The sequence below is a fragment of the Schistocerca gregaria genome, chromosome X (assembly GCF_023897955.1).
Source record: "Schistocerca gregaria isolate iqSchGreg1 chromosome X, iqSchGreg1.2, whole genome shotgun sequence".
Classification (NCBI taxonomy): Eukaryota; Metazoa; Arthropoda; class Insecta; order Orthoptera; family Acrididae; genus Schistocerca; species Schistocerca gregaria.
The window spans coordinates 585,321,719-585,343,120 of record NC_064931.1 but is presented as its reverse complement, the minus strand read 5'-3'; the positions used below and the strand labels follow the sequence as shown (position 1 = coordinate 585,343,120).

Genomic DNA, 21,402 nt, shown 5'->3' with positions numbered 1-21,402 from the left:
GTCAACCCAATCAAAGGCCTTGCTGAAATCAAGGGAGCCAAAGACCCCTATCACACACCGTGTCCACGCAAGAGTGGTCATGTCATGGTGCCAACATAACACAGTCCATATTTTGTAATCACCTCCTAAAGATGCCTGATCGTGGGAGACCACAAAGGAGGTGACCCTTCAAACGTGAGCTGGCAAAAGCTCGGTGAAGAGCTTCATGTCAGAGTTCAGGAGCGACAGGGGACAATAGTCACTGATACAGGTTCCACCATTTGGTTTATGTACAGGAATAAGCAACCCTTCGAGAAAGACACCTGGAAGCTGTATTGAAAGGGACATCAAGTCACTGTGTACATCTGTCCGTTCTGGCATTAGTAACTGGCGGTAGATCCTGTGGAGCACTGATAGGAGGCGAATGTAGGAGTGACACTTTGAATTTCCAGGGACCTTGCCCGATCCATACCATCTGGCAGCACAAGGTGACAGTGCTCATATAGGCTGCATGATCAGGAAAGCCAACGGCCATATTACAGCTGCCCATGTGCCCCAAACAATGGAGCATGAGAGATAGACACGGTCTATGCCGCTGGAGGGATGGATGGTATAGTGCGTGAAACCCTCCCTATCGCCATGTACATGCTCCCACATGTCCTCAAGCCATTTGGTATCGTTGGGTCTCCAGGTCCACTAGTAAACTGAACTCCTCTCTGCCAGCAGCCATCCATGGATGAACAGCCAAAGCATGTGTTGTTTGCCAGTCAGTGTGTAAGTGGTGTGCCCGAAACCTCCATTGGAACACTCCCTTCTGTGGCACCAGGCAGTAGCACTGTGTCATTCTGTACCTCATCTGCCCATGAGCCCGTCAGTACCGATGTGGTGTCCTTTGGTGGGTCATCCCTTGTGCATGTAGGTGGGATGCCACTCAGGATGCAAGCAGGAGGGATCAGCATGGCTCTGTCACTACAACATAAAGCAGTATTGGGCTGAGATAGTGGAACAATACCGTCAAACATCTTAGCATCAGAGGACATGACATCACTGGACATTTAGTCATCATCATGTGGCCCAATTCATTGATGGTAGTCATCTGAGGATGCATGGTGCCACTCTGGGCACCACTTCCATGATGAGCTTTCATGTTTACATGCTGTTTGGAATCATAATGGTAGCGGCTGTCCACTGCCTTCTTGTCATAGGAAGGAAGGCAGAAGTCAGTACCATTCCAGGCACTATTTCCACTCTATGTCATGGTCATTGGTGCTAGGCCTTTGGTTGCAGTGATGTGACTAGTGCCAGATCAATCTCTGTGACAGCAGTCATTGTCTGTGATGGGTCACGTGGGTCTTGCAGAAGATCAGCATTTGGTGCAGTGACTACATCTTAGGAGATAGGAAGGACAGTGGATGGTGCTGTGGGGGTATTTTCATTGAATGGTGTCTGTTAAAGTTGCCATCGGAGAGTTATTGTCGACATGTCCTTCCTGGCTGCAGCAAGCACAGGTACAGAGTAGCCCGTCATACATGATGATGGCCTTGCATCCACCTACAACCAAGTATTATGGCACATACTTCACCAGTTCAGTTTTCAGTTGTGGATGCCAGTGACAACAAGGTAGGTGTCAAAGGTTTCCCATTTTTCGGCCTGGTGACTGAGTACATTGCCATACGGCTTGAATACCAATATGATGACGTCCAATGGGACCTCGAATGGGAACTTAAAGACTCTGCTCATACGCTGGCCAAAACTGGTGTGGTCAGTCACGATGGCACCTGTGTGTCTGTCTGGATGCTTAAACGTGAGGTGTTGAGCATGGCAGCTTACAGTTTCAGTACATAGTTCTTCGATATGTGCCTTGACAAAGATAACGTTTCCACTTGTGGAAAAGTGAATGCCATTTATATCCTGTTGACCCAGGTGAAGACCCTCCCTTATAAAGTTGTATATTTCAAAAGGTCATTGTCATGCATATTCTGCTTGGAATCTGATCTTGATCATTCCACAATGATAAGAGTGTGCCTTGGCTTGGTTGTATGAGAGACGCAATACACAAAAAATGCAGCAAGAAGTAGAAAAGGAAACCAGTCACTCGCACACTAATACAGGTGGGGCATAAGCAGATGTCAACTAGTTACAGCTATGTGAACCAAATTGTGACCAATTTGGCTATCCATGCATGAAGTGAAGGGTAAATTGGCTGGGATGATAACAAAATCTATAATGGGACCCACTGAAACTCATGGGAGTACCTCTTTTTTAGGTTAATATCAGTGTCCAATCATACAGCATTGATTGAAATTAATCTTAATGAGAAGCTCAGACATGCAGGTACTAGAGATGGTAAAATATCACAAGGTTCTCAGAAAAGTAGAGAGAAATGTAATGTTAGCTTGTCACAAGATTCTCATAAATGCACAGTGAAAAGTAATCTATGTGTATTGCATGAGAATAACATAGAATTAAAAAACAAAATAGATGAGCTTCTTGTTTGTTTAGATTTCGAAGCTGAGGATGGAATAGACATACTATGCCTATCTGAACATCATACAGTCACAAGTATGGAAATGATAAATGTAGGTGGATATAAGCTTTCAGCACATGTAAGTAGAGACACTATGGAGAGAGGAGGAGTTGTCATATTTGTTAAAATCTGTCACTGTGTGAAAAATTTGGAAACATAAATATTTTGTGTAGAGCAAGATAGAGAAACGTGTGCATGTGAACTTAAACTAACTAATGGTACTTTTATAACTGTAGCCGTGTATTGGTCAACATATTTTTGAAAAACTTGGATTCTTTGTTGTGCTATATGTTAAACAGAGGGAAGCAAATTATTTTTTGTGGGGATTTCAATGTATATTTTCTGAAAGGGTCCAATAGAAATCTTGATCTTGAAGTATTACTTAATTCTTTGATTTTCAAACTCTGGTAGTACTGGAAAGCAGCACACTGATTGATAATGCTTTTATAGACCAAGATAAATTTAATCACATAAAGACATTTCCTGTTAAGAATGGTCTGTCTGATTATGATGCACATCTAGTTACAGTATACGATGTGGCCCCATACAGTAATGCAAAACAGTCCTCCAAAATAGTGTGTTCAATTAACAATTACAAATAGAAAATTTTAGGGAAATCCTGCAGCAGTTAGACTGAGATAAGGCATACAGGGAACCCGATGTCAAATTGAAATATAATTGTGAGAAACCATCTAAAAATCATGGCTTCCTAAAGGGATAAAAATATCTTGAAAACAGAACATGGAAATGTATCTCATAGCTATGTGGACTAATGATCCAGAACCAGTAAAAAATTTATAAAACTACTGCACTGTATTAACAAAAGTTATTAAAAAGTCCTGAATATGTACATTATGTCTGAAATTAGCACACCTGATAACAAAATTAAAGCATTTTGGAATACTGTTAAAAGGGAAACAGGGAAACTGAGAGCACAGGAAGACTGTATTTCTATCAAACTCAATGAAAATTTGTTAACAAGAAGTCATTTTTAATAATCATTTTTTAAGTGTTGTAGAGAAAATACAAGTAGGATACAGCTATTCATTAGAAAATGCAGGACAATATATGGAAGAGGCAATACCTATGCAATTTGATAAAATTGTAATTCAACTCACCTCTCCTACTTGAAATTAGGAAAATAATAAATTCACTCAAAAGTAAAAGCTCAGATGTAATTGATGACATTTCCAGCAGCCTACTAAAAGCTTGTTCCCAACAGATAAACAGGAATCTCAACCACATATGTAGTAGATCACTGAAACAGGGCATTTTTGCAGATAGCCTGAAATACGCTATTGTTAAACCATTGCATAAAAAAGGGGATATGTATGATGCCAACAACTGCTGTCCAATCTCATTTTTAACAGCTTTATCCAAAATTCTTGAAGAAGTAATGTATTCAAGAGCAGCATCACATATTTGTAAGGCTGTGTAGATTGGCCATGCAGTGAGAGGCACCATGTCACGGATTGCATGGCCCCCTCCTGCCAGAGGTTCGAGTCCTTCCTCGGGCATAGGTGTGGGTGTTGTTCTTAGCATAAGTTAGTTTAAGTAGTGTGTAAGTCTAGGATCCGATGACCTCAGCAGTTCACACACACACACACACACACACACACACACACACACACACACACACACACATTTGTAAAAATGGTGTACTAAGAAAATGTCAGTTCGGTTTTCAGAAATGCTTTTTAACAGCAAATGCTATATATGCTTTCCCTGATCAGATATTAAATGCAATGAATAACCAAATTTCACCGGTTGAGATTTTTTGTGATCTCTCAGAGTTGTTTGATTGTGTGAATCATTCAATTTTTCTTGATAAGAATAAGTATTGTGATATGAGTGAGACAGTGCACAAATGGTTTAATTCATATTTAACTGGAAGAATTCAGTCTGCAAAAATCAGCAGAGTCATCTAACTGGGGAGGTATCAAGAATGGTGTCCCATAGAGTTCCGTTTTGCATCCCTTATGGTTCTTAATATATATTAATGACAGGCCACTCTTCAGCCATGAAGACACAAAGCTAGTTCTTCTTTCTGATGATACAAACATAGTAATCACACCCAACAAACAAGAATCAGCTGAGGAAATTCTGTGTAATGTCTTTCAAAAAATTATCAAATGGTTCTCTGCAAACTGACTCTCACTACATTTTGAGAAAACACAGTATATACAATTCTGTATAGTAAATTGCATAGCACCATTCATGAATGTAGATTATGAACAGCAGTTTATTGCTAAGGCAGAATATTCATAATTTCTGGGTGTGTGCATTGATAAAAAATGGGATTGGAAGAAATACATCGATGATCTGCTGAAACAAAATTTTGGTAATAAAAACATATCAGTAAATTACCCTACTGTGACTATTTTCATTCACTGCCTTCATATGTCATCATATTTTGGGGTAATTCATCATTAAGAGAAAAAGCGTTCATTGCACAAAAGCGTGTAATCAGAGTAATAGCTATAGCCTACCCAAGATCACCCTGCAGATTTGTTACTAATAACCCATCCCAATTCAAAAATAACACCAAAGTGCATAGTTACAGCACTAGCAGAAAGGATGATCTTCACTATTCTGGGTTAAATCTGACTTTGGCACAGAAATGTGTGAATTATGCTGCCACAAAAATCTTTGTTCATTTGCCAAGTAGCATTAAAAGGCTGGCAGATAGCCAACCCACATTTAGAAACAAATTAAAAGAATTTCTGAAAGACAACTCCTTCTACTAAATAGATGAATTTTTAGATATGAAGTAGTAGGCCCTAACTGTAAAAAAAATTAATTAATTATTTCGTGTAATGAAAACTTATGTTCAAGTGGCACATTCCGCGTCATTATGAAATATCGTATTCATAATCTACAGAGTAAGTGTTAATGTATGTATGTACCTTTGTGTACATATGACTCACAGCCTGGCCCAAACTGCCATACATCGTCATTCCTGCATCACAACCAATACCTGTACACACATTATGTAATTCTTGAATAGGGGAGGACATTTTAATTGAAACTCTCTGCCTGGTATGGCCATATAAATACGATATTGCAGTGCCTGAATTGATAAGAAGAGTGATGTAGTTTTCCTTCTGACATGCATTCATGCCAGCAGAAATTGCTGGCATTCCTTATACAGCTGCTGATACTTTGTATACGAATATGTGAACATGTTGCATAATTTTCGTGCATGCATGTCTGAAGCAACATTGCATCATTCTTCTTAATCAACATAGGGACTGAAATATTGCTTTCATTTTTCTTTTATCAGGTTTGCTTCATGCAATGAAAATGTTTGTGTCCCTCATCCAATAGACATTTTGCATTTTTGTAACGACTGCATGGAATTAATGAAGGAAATAGTTTCATTGTCAGAAAAATATATATATTTCAAAATTATCATAAGATCAGGGCTGCAGGAATACTTACAAAATATTTAATGTCAACAAATTAAAGTCCTGATTGATGGAAGTTGTGTGTAATGTAACATCATACAATGCCTTGATATTCTTTCCTTTGATAGTCTCTTGTGTAACAATTACATTTGCCTCAGTTTAGTAGTCGATATGAACTGCAAGTTATCCAAAAAATTAATGATGTGAGACAGTTTCAGTACGATTAAGTGCTTAAAATTCACATGTGTGCCATCACAGCTAAAATTTTGAAAGTGTGTTTCTTTCAGTGCATCCCTCCTATCTGAAAATTTCCAAAACATGGATCAAATGGCTCTAAGCACTGTGGGACTTTACATCTGAGGTCATCAGTCCCCTAGACTTATAACTACTTAAACCTAACTAACCTAAGGACAACACACACATCCATGACCGAGTCAGGATTAGAACCTGCGACTGTAGCAACAGTGGAGTTCTGGAGAGAAGCGCCTAGAACAGCTCCGCCACAGCGGCTGGCTGAAAATTTCCTGGTTAGGTGTAGACAGACAACCTTGCCAGTTTTACCTTCACACAGAAATCACTTTAGCCAGAAAAAATGATTGCATTACTAAAAAATTTCAAATTGTTGCATTGCTTCCAGTATATTTTCTGATATCCTGCTAAACAACATCAGGAAATTGATACACAGTTGCTTTTGCGTAAATCACATCACATGAAGTTATGCCAGATCATTAAATATGTTACAGTCTTAAAATAATAATAATAAGAAGAAGAAGAAGAAAAAGAAGCTAAAGAATGTCTGTGGTTTACAGAATATGGTAGCAGGAACAAAAGAGAGACAAAAACAAAATACCAGTTGTTGAGTGAATACAATTTTTTTTAATATTAAGTAAGTGTTTGCTTTTCTATCTTATTACCATATTCTACCATGTATCAATGAAGAATTTATTTGAGATTAAAATAAAATTTATGTTCTTAATTTAACTGTGACTATAAATACAAATATTATAAATACATATTTCTTTGCCATATAATGACTGCAGTGGAACCAAAATTGTTCTCAAGTTGATAAATAATTTATGAAATGAAATGCTCAATTTCTTAAAGCACCCTAATTTATGTATAAATGTAGATATCTTTCAGATGGAATGAAAAATTTCATTTCACTGCATTATACCATTTACTTTACCATACAAGCAAGTAATTTTTATATCATATTGTTTTTTTACAAATCTAAATTTTCTTTTCAGTGACAATTTGCAGTTTGGTCTGAACTTTGCTCGGAGATTTGTTGATGCAGCAGAGAAGGTGAAGCCACCCACTACCAAAAATAAAAGAGCGTGGAGCATAAGAACAAAGATGAACCTGCATAACAATGAAGCTGGAAGGCAGGTAAATAAGCTATAGTTTGAAGTAGTATCAGCTGTCATCCATAGTTCTGTCAAAATGTCAAAGAATTAAATAATTTTGGAAAATCTGCTTCTTACATATGCTGTACCAAGTAGTGAACTTATACATGAAAATGTAGATATCCTTTCATTTTCACTTGTATGTCCCCCTTTCACTTCCCATCTCTCTCTCTCTCTCTCTCTCTCTCTCTCTCTCTCTCTCTCTCTCTCTCTCTTATCAGAATGATGTCACATGGCACCATGCTCTTACACATTTACAGAGGCACCTTTGAGCCAAATTTCAAACTTCTGTATTGCATTTGTAGACAATTACTGGGTTTGGAAAGGTGACGTTTTAATTCTGTTTTGAAGTGTATGTGTCTGCATGTGTTGGTCCTAGATACTAGTTTTGAAGGAAAAAATACATAACCCGTTAGGACATCCTACCTCTCTGTGTGAGTCTATTTTAGAGTTACAACCTCTTTGATGACACTGGCATATCCTGGGTGAAATACAGACAATATTATAAGTGAAGGTAGCTATTTTCCATATAGGGAAAGACCTGAAGTACAGTCACTCAGCTATTGAGTCTGTGTTTTCTTATGAAGCATACAGACACACACATGCAAACACAGTGACATGGTTCTGATGCTACAGCCCTACTAGGTAGAGCTGGAAAGCTGGACACAGTGGAGACCGGAAGCTGGAAGGGCGTAGTGGGTAGGAACTTTAAGAAGCACATAGTGAAGTAGGCAACTGTTAGAGGATGGGTTGGGGGGTGGGGGGGTGGGGGGGTGTAGGGGTAGGAGGAAGGAAGGTTAAAGTAGGATCAGATAATGGAAGAGGTAGAACACCGTGGTAACAATGTAGGAAAAGAATAATGGATATAAAGACTTATGAATCAGAATAAAGTGGGAGAGGCACAGTGATATAGGGAAGAAAAAGAATTTTGTAGCTGAAGGGGAACAGAAATTAGTAGTAGCAGCGGCAGAGCTGGCTGAAAAGCAGGGGCTAGCAGAAATTGATACAAGTGAGAAAAGGCTGTTCCCACCTATCCAATTCCAGGAAGCTGATTTTAAGTGAAGAGGCTCCACGTGGTATGGGGTGTGAAGTAGTGATTGATGTTGACAATTTTGTGCTCAATGTCATTCTGCCTTCGAATTGTTAACATGTTTGTGATCATAGTTTGGCAGTGGCCATGTCATCTGGCTGGACAGCTGCTTGGTTGTTGTATCCGCATAAAAGGGTGGGCACAAATTTCAATGGGATTGGTCTGAAATATGGCTGCACTTACAACTGACTCTTCCTCTGGTAACTTACAACTTTCTCCATTTCCCAAGATTATGTTCCTACCTACCATTTGCCACTTCCTCCACCTACTCTTTCTTGTTTATCTAACCTGTTCTACTTAACACAATCCCCCATCCCAATCAGATCTCAGTGATGTAGCTTTGTGTATCTGTGTTATGTGATAAAGAATTCAAGTTTATAAGTTGGATCACCATGTTATATACCTTGTTTGTGTGGTTACCTACCACTCAACACATAAACTAAATAGCGAGTGGTTATCTTTATTCATTCTATTGCCAATATTTCTTCTGCTTGGGACTGTTTTGTCTTCCAACAGATACACAAGTGTTTATTTTCTTTTTCAGATCTTCTATTACAATTAACATTAAGAAAGCCACTGTTGATCAAAATTTTACAACAAATAAAGTCAGGATACTGAATAAGGTTTTTAATAATTGATATGTAACAAAATTGTACAGAATATTTCGTCTAAGATAAACAAATTCTATAACACATAAGACACAACACACATGCAAAATTAGTACTTCTGCTTTTACTATATGTGAAAAATTATTTTGCAATGATACCGTATCACATCAAATCCTGTAGAGCACTGCTATAGCCATATATGTTCACACAACATTTTATACTACTGAAGAAATACAGCAAAAATTAAACTGGGTGCTGTTCAAAACAATAAATTAATGAATGTCTTAAAAAATTAACCCCTGTTCTGGAGTCTCTGTCCTGGCTGACAGCTCTTTTTTGAGTTACAGTATTTTGACGACATCTATGTGTAGTTTTCTCACAGTAGTTACCAACATTTTCTTAGCTTTTATTTTATTTTTGTTCATGTGGCTCCTGTGAGAGGATTTCAAATTCATGGCCCTCTCAGAGAGTGTTTCATGGTGCCATATGAAAAGTTTTGTGAAACAAAATGACACTACTGCAGATATAACATGTTTTACACACTTCAATTACATCTCTGACCTAACTAAATATAGTACTTATTTTTTATGAGACAGAGTGACACTACTGCAGAAATACAGTAGTTAACACATTAATAATGACTGTATAATATAAATAACAGTACTTTGGCATCAAGCTGTCTTTGTGATAACATTATTCCATTTTAATAATTTTCTTCATTTTTTTACATTTTTAATGCTATTATTAGAGAAGTTACAATGAATGTTTACCACCTCCATAACCACAGAAACAATAATATAAAATTACTAACACACATTCCTAACAATTGTGTTTCAAAATATCAGAATAAGTATGCAGACATCTAACATAATTATATCTGGACTTCCCAGACATACAGTACAGTAGTTTTTCTATGTAATTTGCATAAATTGTGTTTTTAGTAGGCAGTATTTTGTCTTAGTACAAATACAAAAGATGAAAAACATTCAGGACAGTACACAAAAGTGACAGCTTGAAGATTTCAAACAGCTAATGTGAACTAAGTGAATAGCATCTGCAAATACATGTGGCTTACATGTCCCAGATCTATGTTGCAGTAACACTGGAACATTAGGAAAAAACATTGTAGAAAAAATTGCTAACTGTGCAAACAAGCATGTCATCCTGCATCACAGTAAGAATTCTCTCTTAACATATTAATGTGCACGCAACAAATCATAGCACATTAATCATATTTTATTTCCTGTTATCTTATGACATAATTTGAAAATGACACTACTACTTCTCTCTTACAACATTAATGTGGACACAACAAATCTTAGCATATTAATCATATTTTATTTCCTGACATCTTATGAGATAATTTTTAAGTTACACTACTAAAGGCAATATGATATATTCAGGAAATTGTAAAGTAACAATGCACTAAGTGAAAATGGTTTTCAAAACAAAATATGTACAACACTGGGACTTGAACTTCTTCGTCACTTATGTCTTTCTTCTACTATTCCAAATAATGCAACCAGAAGAAAAATCACTGCTGAGTTAATGCATATGATGTGGCACCATGGTTATTGTGCAACAGGGAAATGAATTGAAATGAAATGTAGTCAATGGGGATTAAAACAACAGAGATGCAGCAGCATGAAAATCATTCATATTGTTGAACCAGCAATATACTGAATACATAATAATTAATGAAATTTCACATCACACCAGGATTCAAATCCAGTTTTCCTGATTTTTGGAAGTACTTACTTTGAAAACAGCCAAGTATCACAAGGTTATTGTCAATAAGTCAAACAAAGAGCATATAGTACTCATCAGCAAGATTGAAAAAGCAAGGTCAAGATGGTCTGTGGCTGGCCTAAATGTGTTTGCCTGTACGACCTGACATCAGCACATGCAACACTCCACACAATGGCCACTGACCTCATCAAACATACCAGTATGTGTAATTACATATATTTATTCAAAGATATGTCCAGTGGTATTAGAAGAATGTTAGTGATTATGGAAATCTGAGTCCATACTGAAAACATGTTCAGGTAGCCTAATGATTAAGGTAACTGCTCATGAGTAGCAGAATACCTAATTTCAAGTCCTACTGCACCACAAATTTCATTTGCCATTATGTGTTCATTGGAATACAAGTAAGTTCAGAATTGCTGAACAGTTTTCACAGATATCATTTCTGCTTCTGCAGCTTTACTGACTTCATTCCTATTGACTACGTTCATTTCATTTCAGTGAATTTAATTCAATTTAATTACAACTGGCATTAACATTTTGCAATGAATATATTCTATGTAATAGTGTCAAATATGTATTGATATCAAGAGTGTACTAAGAAACTGAAGTAAGGAGGAGAAGTGTGAGCCTCATTTTAGTTGCGAGGAAGAGTGATGGGTGCAAGAAATGATACACAATTTTAAAAGAAAATACAAATCTAAGCCATAGGAGAACTGTGTTTACAAACCAGCAAATACACTAATTCCACCACTTCAGTAAGCTATTGCTACTTACTGCCTACTAAACACTTAACCGAGAGAGTTTTGTGAGGAGAGTGAGATTTGTATGTATTATTGTGCTATCAGGCAGGTAACTTTCAGCTGCATTCAGATACACTTGCTATATTCACATTTTCTAATATTATTTCACCACTGAATGACAACATAAGTGAAAACATTATGAATTAAAGGTTCAGTGCTACTAAAACTTGCTGAACCCAGAGTCATTTTCCTTTTTTTGGCAGCAAGGAGAACAGCAGTGAATGGTGCAGTAGTTTTGCAGTTTCACAATAAATGGCTTAGTAGATGTTCTGCGATTCTTCAAATTGAAACTGAACTGATATGTCTTCTGGCTGTGTGTAACGAGGCAAAATGTGAGTTTGGATGTGCAAATGTCATAATTTTCTGTGAAAGAGGGTGGAGGTGGGGGTGAGGGGGGGAGGGTGGTGGAGCATGAGTTGCAGCTGCCCTTCTCCTTTTCCCCTTTTGCTGAGTATGTCCTTGATTGGCATATTCCTTTATGGTTATCTCAAGTCTTACAAACATGTTTTATGTTCACAAAATAGACAGATGTGTTAGGAAATGATATATATTGAAGTCAGATATTTATGTAGACATTTGAGGGGTCTAGCATGCAGTTTTCATTTTGCAACATCTTGATTATCTACGGTGAAGTTCTGGACTCTAGGAAGGACAGAAGGTATCATCTACTGTTTTTGGAAAAGCATTTCTGTGCTCACCACAAATATTGATTAAATGATCTGTCACATTCATACAGCTGGTTCTCACACTCAGACGGCCTTTGAATTTGTTTCCATGAAATTTTCATATCCAACAAAATGCCATTGTAGAGTACAAGGACAGATCATATTGCAATGACTCTATTTCCAGATATGATTTTCAGCAAACCAAACAGTCAGTGATTTTTTGAACATATTCTTTTCCATTGGATGTCTTATCACTGTATAAAATGTTTGACCATTGTTCAAATTTGGAGTGATGCCAGTTACATGCCCCATGAGGTAATGTCTGCCATGCAAGGTGATCCTTAAGCATTATTGAAGCACTTGGAAACTCACAATTTCTGCCTCATAAGACTGATTCGATCAAATGTACTTTTTTCATAGATCCATTCTAAAGAGATTCTCAAGAACATGTCATCAAACAAGAATACACAGTGTAACAATGAAAATAATCAATTACTGACAATATAATATAAATTGATGGATAAAAAACCCACTCATCAGGTTGAGGCAGGTGAAAATCACACACAAAAAGGTTTCACTTTGACAAGCTTTCAGACCAGTAATTCCTTCTGGCAGAAAAGTTGAAGGGGAAGGTGGAGGGATGGAGGAAAAGGACTAGAGAGGCTTAGGAAAAGAGGTACATTTCAGAAAAGTCACCCAGAACCCCGGATAGGTGAGACTTACTGGATGGGATGAGATGGAAAGACAAATTGTTAGGGACTGCACTCAATGAGATTTGAAAACTTGAGAGCTTAAACGTGGAAGACAGGGTAATATGCAAGACAGAGATTACTACTAAAACATCATGCATGAGTTAATAAGAGTGTACCAGAGGTGGGAAGGGGATGGTGAAAAAATAGACAAGTCAGAAAACGAAAGATGTAGAAAACTAAAATGGAGTGAAGAAAGGAGTAGTTACTGTGAATAAATTTTGAGATGGAAGGAATTAATGTAAATTAAGGCCAAGTGGGTGGTGACAGCCAAGGATATCTTGTAGCACTAGTTTCCACCAGCAGGGTACTGGGAAACTACCAGCAGGGTTCAAAGAGACTGGTATCTGGGGGAAGAATCCAGATAGCGCATGAGGCTATGACTGTCATGTTGTTGAGTACACTCTGCAACAGGATATTGCTTGTTGCTGGTATACACCCTCTGCCTATGCCCATTCATCCTGACTGATAACTGGGAAGTAGTCATGCCAATGTAAGGTTTACATAATAGCTCGTATATGATGTACCATTTCACAGGTGGCTCTCCCCTTGATCGCATATGTTTTGCCAGTTACAGGGCTGGAGTAGATGGTGATAGGAGGGTGCACAAGGCAGTCTTGCTGTGGGTGTGGTCACAGGGGTAGAAGCTATGGGTAGGGAGATGGGTGCAGAAGGAGTATAGGGTCTCACAAGGATATTGCGGAGATTGGGAGAGCAATGAAAAGCTATTCTAGGTGTGCTGGGCAAAATCTCAGATAGAATGGGTCTCACTTCAGTGCCTGATTTTAAGAAGTAATGACCTTGTTGCAATAGCTCATTAATAGATTCAAGACTATAATAAAACTGGGTGACAAGTGGTGTGTTGTGAAGTTGTTTTTTGGAGGGATCAGCAGTACTAGGGTTGGATGTGATGGCCCAGATAATCTACTTTTAAACTAGGCTGTTGGAATAATTATGTCCAGTGAAGGCTGAGGTAAGAGTGGTGGTGTACTGATGTAAAGAATCTGCATCTGAAAATTATGTTTGCCTCGAATTCCAAAGTTGTATGGGAAAGAATGTTTCACATGGAAAGGATGGCAACTGTCAAAATATAACTACTGTTGTTTGTTAGTAGGTTTAATGTAGACAGAAGTGTGTACCTGGCCTTCAGAGGATGAGCTCAACATGAAGGAAATTATCTGTATTACCCATGGTTATCACTTTCACCCTTAAACCTGCATTTAACCATACTGCTTTGAAGAAGGACCTACTTTGCTTTACAGGTAGTGTCAACTGGAAGTATCACTTTGCAAGACAATCACAAAATCTTTCCAACAGCAAACCTGACTTTGGATCTTGCCTTGAACAGTTATGACCATGATCCCATCGTGATCCACTACCACTGCCTCAAAATCATCCCTTAAAAGACTTCCAAGAATTCCTCACACCCAACAATGCTTCACAACCCTTCCTCAGGTCCCTAATAGACGACCCTAATCTGTCCCCTGTAGAACTCCAGGCTCTACATTCTATTAAACCTGATGACTCCATCATTATCTTCCCAACAGACAAATGATCTACCACCATGGTGCTTGACTGACAGGAGTATGTTAGTGAAGCTCTACACCACAGCTGTCTGACACTTGTACATGTAGCATATGGCATAAAGATTCCATCCCTGTCATTCAAATTGTCATGCAGTCTCTCCTAAAAATGTCAGTCCTTACAAAGACTTACACAACCTTCCATAGAACTTTGTACCCCACCCAAACCACACACCCCCACCTTTTACCTTCTTTCTAAGATCCCCAATCCCAATCACCCTGGCCATCTTACATTTGCTGGCTTCAAAGCACCCACTGAATGTATATCTGCCTTAGTTGATCAACACCTGCAACTCATAGTACAAAGACTTCCCTAATATTTTAAAGATACCAATCATTTCCTAGATCATCTGAAATCTATGCCTGTCCCACTCCCACCATACACCTTGCTATCGCCCTCTGTACCAATATCCCCCTACATATATGATCTGTCTGCTGCTGAACAATCCCTCAGTCAACACCTGGCTGTTTCCAGGCCTATGATATCCTTCTTGCTCACTTTAATCAACTTTATACTTTGCTATCCTTTCCATGACAAATGTTCCCTCCCATATGGCCTCGGTATTTGAGGCAAACACGTCTGTTCAGTTGCAGACCCCTTATAGTAATACACCACCACTCCCACCTCAGCCTTCACAGGATGTAATTATCCCAACAGCCTAGTTTAAAATGAGCTTTCCTGGGCCATCACATCCAATCCTGGTACTGCTGTTCCCTCCAAAAAACACCTTCAGAACACATCACTTGTCACCCAGTGTTACCTTGGTCTTGAATGTATTAATCAGCTACTTGGACAAGGCCATGTTTTCCTAAAATCATGCCCTGAAATGAGGTCCATTCCATCTCAGATTTTGCCCAGCACACCTAGAATAGCTTTTTGTTACCCACCCAATCTCTGCAATATGCTTATCAGACCCTATACTCCTTCTGCACCTATCTCCCTACCCTATAGCATCGACCCTGGTGACTGTCGCAACTGCAAGACTTGCCCTATGCACCCTCTTACCACCCCATATTCCACCCCTGTAACTGGCAAAACATATACTGTCAAAAGAAGAGCCATCTTTGAAATGACTCGTTCGATATACCAGCTGTCATGTAAACACTGTTCAGGCTCTTACATTGGTATGCGTACCACCCAGTCTATAGTCAGAGGGTTTATACTGGCAACACACAATATCCTGTTGCGGAGCATGCTCTACAATATGACAGTAAGGATCTCAGTGCCTGTTTTACCACATGTGCCACCTGGATTCTTCCCCCAGACAAAAGTTTCTCAGAACTCCACAGGTGGGAACAAGCACTAGAACATGTCCTTAGTTCTCACCTTCCACCTGGCCTCATTTCATGTAATTCCTTCCATCTCCACATCTTTCATTTTCTGATCTGTCTATTTTTCACCATCCCCCCTCCTGACTCTGTTACACACAAGCCACTCAGTTTTTCACTCTTATTAATTCATGGATGATATTTTAGTAGTAATCTCTGTCTTGCATATTACCCTATCTTCCATATTTAAGCTCTCAGATTTTCGAATCTCATCCAGTGTTGTACCCAAGAATCAGTCTTTCCTTCTCATCCCATCCAGTAAGTCTCCCCTGGTCAGAGTTCTGGGTGACTTTTCTGAACTGTACCCCTTTCCCTATAGCTCTCTAGTCCTTTTCATCCACCCCTCTTCCTTCCCCTTCAACTCTTCTGCCAGAAGAAGGAGCCACTGCCTCTTTAACCTTTTTGTGTGTGTGTTCACCTGCCACCACTTGGTTAGTACATTTTTTTTATTTATCCATTTACAAGAATACACAGTGTGCATGTTATTGGAAATGTGAGGTCATGAGTAAACTGGTTTGGACCAAAGCAAGTGACTTCGTAAAGATTATTTCTTTGATTCCATGAACCAAGCTGCTGGTTTGAAAGAGAGACACATTACTAAAGAGAAATTTAATTATGCAGTAAATGTATTGGCAAGCAGTAGTTAGTATCCCAAGTTCCTTGAACAGGTCTCTTCTGTATGTTCTTGAATTCACAACACAAATAATTTGTGTTATACATTTTTGGACCAAAAATATCTTGAACTTGTCTTGATGAGTTACACCTTTACCTATACCCCACAAACCACTTTACAGCATGTGCTGAAGGGTACTTCAAGTACCACTGTCTTTTCCCCCATTTCCTATTCCATCCAAAAATGGTGCATGGGAAAAATTATTTGTCAGTAAAGCTCTGTATGACATTTAATTCTTTCAGTTTTCTTATTGCGATCATTTTGTGAGACATATGTGGGTGGAAAAACTATGTTGCTTGACTCTACTTTGCCATTATGCTCTCATAATTGCAACATAAACCTCTCCATGATGTGCAATGCCTCTCTTGTTGCATCAGCTACTGGAGTTTGTTGTGCATCTTCATAATGCTATCACATTGACACTCTTCAGTGGAGCTTCCCTAGCTCTTCCACTGATCCTACTTGGTAAGTGTACCAAACTTATGAACTGGTCTAATGAGTGTTTTGTATGCTACACCTTTCATGAATGAAGTATGTTTCCTAAAGATTCTTCCAAAGAATTTTATTCTGGCATGTAATTTTGCTACTGTTTGTTTTACTCCATTTTCAGTCACTGTGAATGGTGAATCCTAGGTATTTTACAGTAGTTACAGTTTCCAGTGGTTTGTTACCAGTAGTGTAATCAAACTGTAATGGCTCTCTTTGCCTATTTGTGTGCTGTATTTGCAATGAGCAGAGTCAACTGATAGTCTGTCGACCTATTGTCACTTCTCTGCATGTCTTCCTGCATTTTGCTGCTGTCTTCTGATGTTGAAACCTTCCTGTAGACAATATCATAATCTGTGAATAACTTGACAGAGCTTCCATTGCTATCCACTACATCATCAATATAAATTTTAAATACTAGTGACACTATAACACTCCTTTGGGATAGTCCTGAAATTACCTTTATCTTTGTCAAATTTGTTCAGTTGCGAATGGCATGTTTAATTATATCCCCATAGAAGTCCTGAATCTGATTAGAAATCTAGTCCAATGCTCAGTAAGCAGAACAGTACTAAATGTCTTCCAGAAATCATGAACATGGCATCAACTTGAGTCTACAGTGCTCTGCAACCTATGGATGAATAAAGTGAGCTGAGTTTCACAAGATGTCTATTTGCTGAATCCATGTTGATTTTCATATACATTTTCATTCTTAAAGAATGTCATAATGCATGAGGTTAAAACTTAATCCATAACACTACACAGGCTTATGTCATTGATATTAACCTATAACCACACATGTCTGTTAGCTAATCCATTTCTAATGGATCATCCATACCACAGTATGAAAATATACCCTAATTTTGACTGAACTAATAAGGCGAACCACTGAAAGGATACAAATATGGACTCAGAACTCAATCAGTATTCATTATTCATGTTGATATTAGCCACTATTTGCAGCCAGTTGCACCCAATGCAGTCAGTAGCTGGCAGCAGAGCATGCTCCACATCTTGGATGAGAACTTCCATACCAACTCTACACTGGCACTCTTTCCTGGTCCTTGTGCTATTTGTCTGAGGAGCTACATTATCCATTTAATGCTGGACCTCCCAATAACCAGCAAACCCTTTCTCTGTGATTCTCCGGACTTAGCAGGAAAATTGGCCTGTAGCCCAACGGATGAGGCATCCCATGCTGGCTCACATGTGTTACAAACGTCATGCATTAAGTACCCACTTTTGCCTTCTGTCCAGAGATATGTGAACCACCGCAGTCCACCATTCACCCCTGGGGGAAGATAACCTGTTCAGATGATGCACATCAGAAGACTCAGTACATTAGGACTTCTTGTGGATTTCGGTAGTGCCAGAGGTGGCACAGCTTCCACTGCTGGTGCCTGAACATCACCACAGCTTAGCACAGCAGTCTGAAGCCTCTCAGTTGTGGCCAACGCAGCTTCTAGATGCTTCTGGGCAATGACCATTTCTCGTTGTCTTCACACACAACATACACAGCCTCAGTTTCCTACTACATAAATCTATACAAAGTCAGGAATAAATTTGCTAACCAGTCAATCAGTGGTTAATTAATAAAGAATAAGCAGCTCACAAAGGTCAAATAAATCATGTAAATAAATCACCACTATTGATTACAGGGTTAGAAAAGTACAGTACAAACTTAACTCTCTCTGCACAAATTACTGAAAAACACTCTTGCACTTAAAACAAAATAAACACTACTATTAAACACAGAAAATAAACAGCTACTGGAAAAATTGACAAGTTCAGGAAAACCATTGCTTGTAGAGATTAGTCCTGCCAGAAAATGATGCTAATCCTTGTCTATCAAATAATGAGTCAGTTTAGATAAATTCTGAATGTTTCTTTAACTCATTTCTCCAAATATATAATAACAGTATTTCCATTAGAAAATGTAAAGTAAGAGACACAGGTTGTAAAAAGAAGGTGTAAAAAAATTCTCGGTATGCTAAAATGCTGTCTGATAAGAAATATCATGTAATGATGATGTTAGGTACATACAATAATACTAAGTATGAAGATAACCAATTTAGTATTGGAGGGCAGCGTGGAGGGTAAAATCGCAGGGGAAGACCAGGAGATGAATACACTAAACAGATTCAGAAGGATATAGGTTGCAGTAGGTAGTAGGAGATGAAGAACCTTGCACAGGATAGAGTAGCATGGAGAGGTGCATCAAACCAGTCTCTGGACTGAAGACCACAACAACAACAACAACAACAACAAGTATGAAGATGCAAAATCTTTGTGTGTACGATGGAGAAATGATTATAAAAAGCAGTTATTGTAGCAAAAACGTTGCACAATGCCCAGTACATTGAGACGTCTAACAATAAATGCGAAACTGCTTGGAGTCTCATAAATATAATTCCCAGAGAATCACATACACCACAATACATTGAGATGTCTAAAAATAAATGCGGAACCTCTTGGAGTCTCACAAATATCATACCCAGAGATTCACATAAGTTCAAAATCAATATCTTTCCACAAGAGTTTAATGATTATTTTATTAAACCTGTGGAGGAAGTAAGCAGTGGCATCACTAAGCCTCATACAAGTCCTTGAGAACTCTTAGAAAAACATTACCATGGGACACCCTACAATAATATTCTCACATTCTCTGAGGTTACACCTAGTACTGCATTAAAATAGTAAGGAACTTTATGTCTTCAGATAGTGCAATTTGTTGAAGAAAGTCATTGATTCCATTGTTTATTTACTGACTCACTGCATAAGTAAATGTTTACCTGAGGGATACTTTCCAGAGGAGCAGCAAGTTTCAGACCAATATCAGTCGTTCCAGTCATGGCCAAAATAATAGAAAACTTCATTTCCCATCAGTTGTCTGCTTATTTTGAAAAACTTAGAACATTTAGTGTAGCACAATTTGAATTTGGAAAAAAATCATCAGAAGCAGCTGCAATAGACTCTGTAATTAAGTATGTTCCTGAAGTGTTTGAGGAAGAGGGATTTGCTCAGACCAGTTTCTGTGACCTGAATAAAGCATTTGATTGTGTAGGACATGACACACTTGTACAGAAACTCCATTTTTATGGCATCTGGGATAACAGCATAAAGCTACTAAAGTCTTACCTTCAAAACCATAAGCAAGTTGTATGAGCACAGAAAAGTATACCAATAAACAAACAAAGGTGGGAGTTCTGCAGGAATCTCTGTTGGGACCATTGTTGTTTTTTATCATGATCGGTGACCTACCCTCCTTTCCAATACAGTGCTACTTGCAGATGACAGTACCTTCCTAAACTATTACAATAATCTAAATAAGTTAAAAGATTGTGTTAACGTTACTTTTGCCTAAGTACCATGTTGATTCATGTCAAATGGGTTTGTCCTGAATGAGAACAAAACACAAAAAATGGTCTTTAGTCTAAAGGACAAAAGTCCTTTTAATGATCTGTTTTATATAATGTTCTTGGGAGTATACTTAGATGACAAATTGTCATGGGAGCAACACATAAAATACATTAGTATTAAATTATCCAGAGTAATTTACTTGTTAAGATGTCTTATGAAATGTGTACCAACAGCTTATGTTAAAACATCTTATTCTGCATTTTATCAAAGTATTATGTTATATGGACTTATTCTCTCAGAAAACTCATGCCGTGTTCAAAACATATTGCTTCTGAAGAAGGAAGCAATCAAGAGTCATTACATGTTTCCAGCATAAAGCACATTGTAAGCCTTTGTTCTGTGAATGTAAAATAACAACTGTTATTAATCTGCATATATACCAAGTGTTAACCTATACAAAAAAGTATCTACATGAAGTGAAATGTAGAAATAATATTCCTGGTCACAGCACAAGAAAAAATATCTCCATACATATGCCATACCATAGATTATCAAAGTCAATCAACAGCTATGAGCTAGTGGGCCATAAATTGTATAATAAGCTTCTGCAGATGCTACAATATCTTCCAGTGTGTGGATTTAGGAAAACATTAAATAAATGGCTTGTTGCCAATCCATTCTGTGAATTAAAAGAATTTTTTCAGTGCAACATGGAATTGTAAGCCTACAACTGACATGGCCATGAAGTTCTATTTGCTAATTTTAATGGTTATGTTATATAAGAAGCATGTAAGAACACCAATAAACTAAACAATGTACAGAATTTGTGTACAAACAATGAACTGCTGATGCTGAACTCTGTCCTACTTTAAGACTTGAGAGAGAATGATCCCATATGACATTATGGAATGAAAGTAAGAACAGTGTGCTAGATTTTTCATTTCTATATAATCTACATGTGACACAATCCATGTTGTAAATAAAGATT

At 38.0% G+C, this 21,402-nt stretch overlaps 1 protein-coding gene across 2 annotated transcripts in view; it reads left to right on the top strand.

The window, feature by feature from the left end:
- Positions 1-21,402, top strand: part of LOC126299030 (protein Wnt-16-like) — a 748,335-nt gene that overhangs the window by 691,909 nt on the left and 35,024 nt on the right. For both annotated transcript variants that reach the window (XM_049990672.1, XM_049990671.1), the window contains exon 4: positions 7,161-7,302. In XM_049990672.1, coding sequence (XP_049846629.1) covers positions 7,161-7,302 — 142 coding nt within the window. The remainder of the gene's footprint in view (positions 1-7,160; positions 7,303-21,402) is intronic.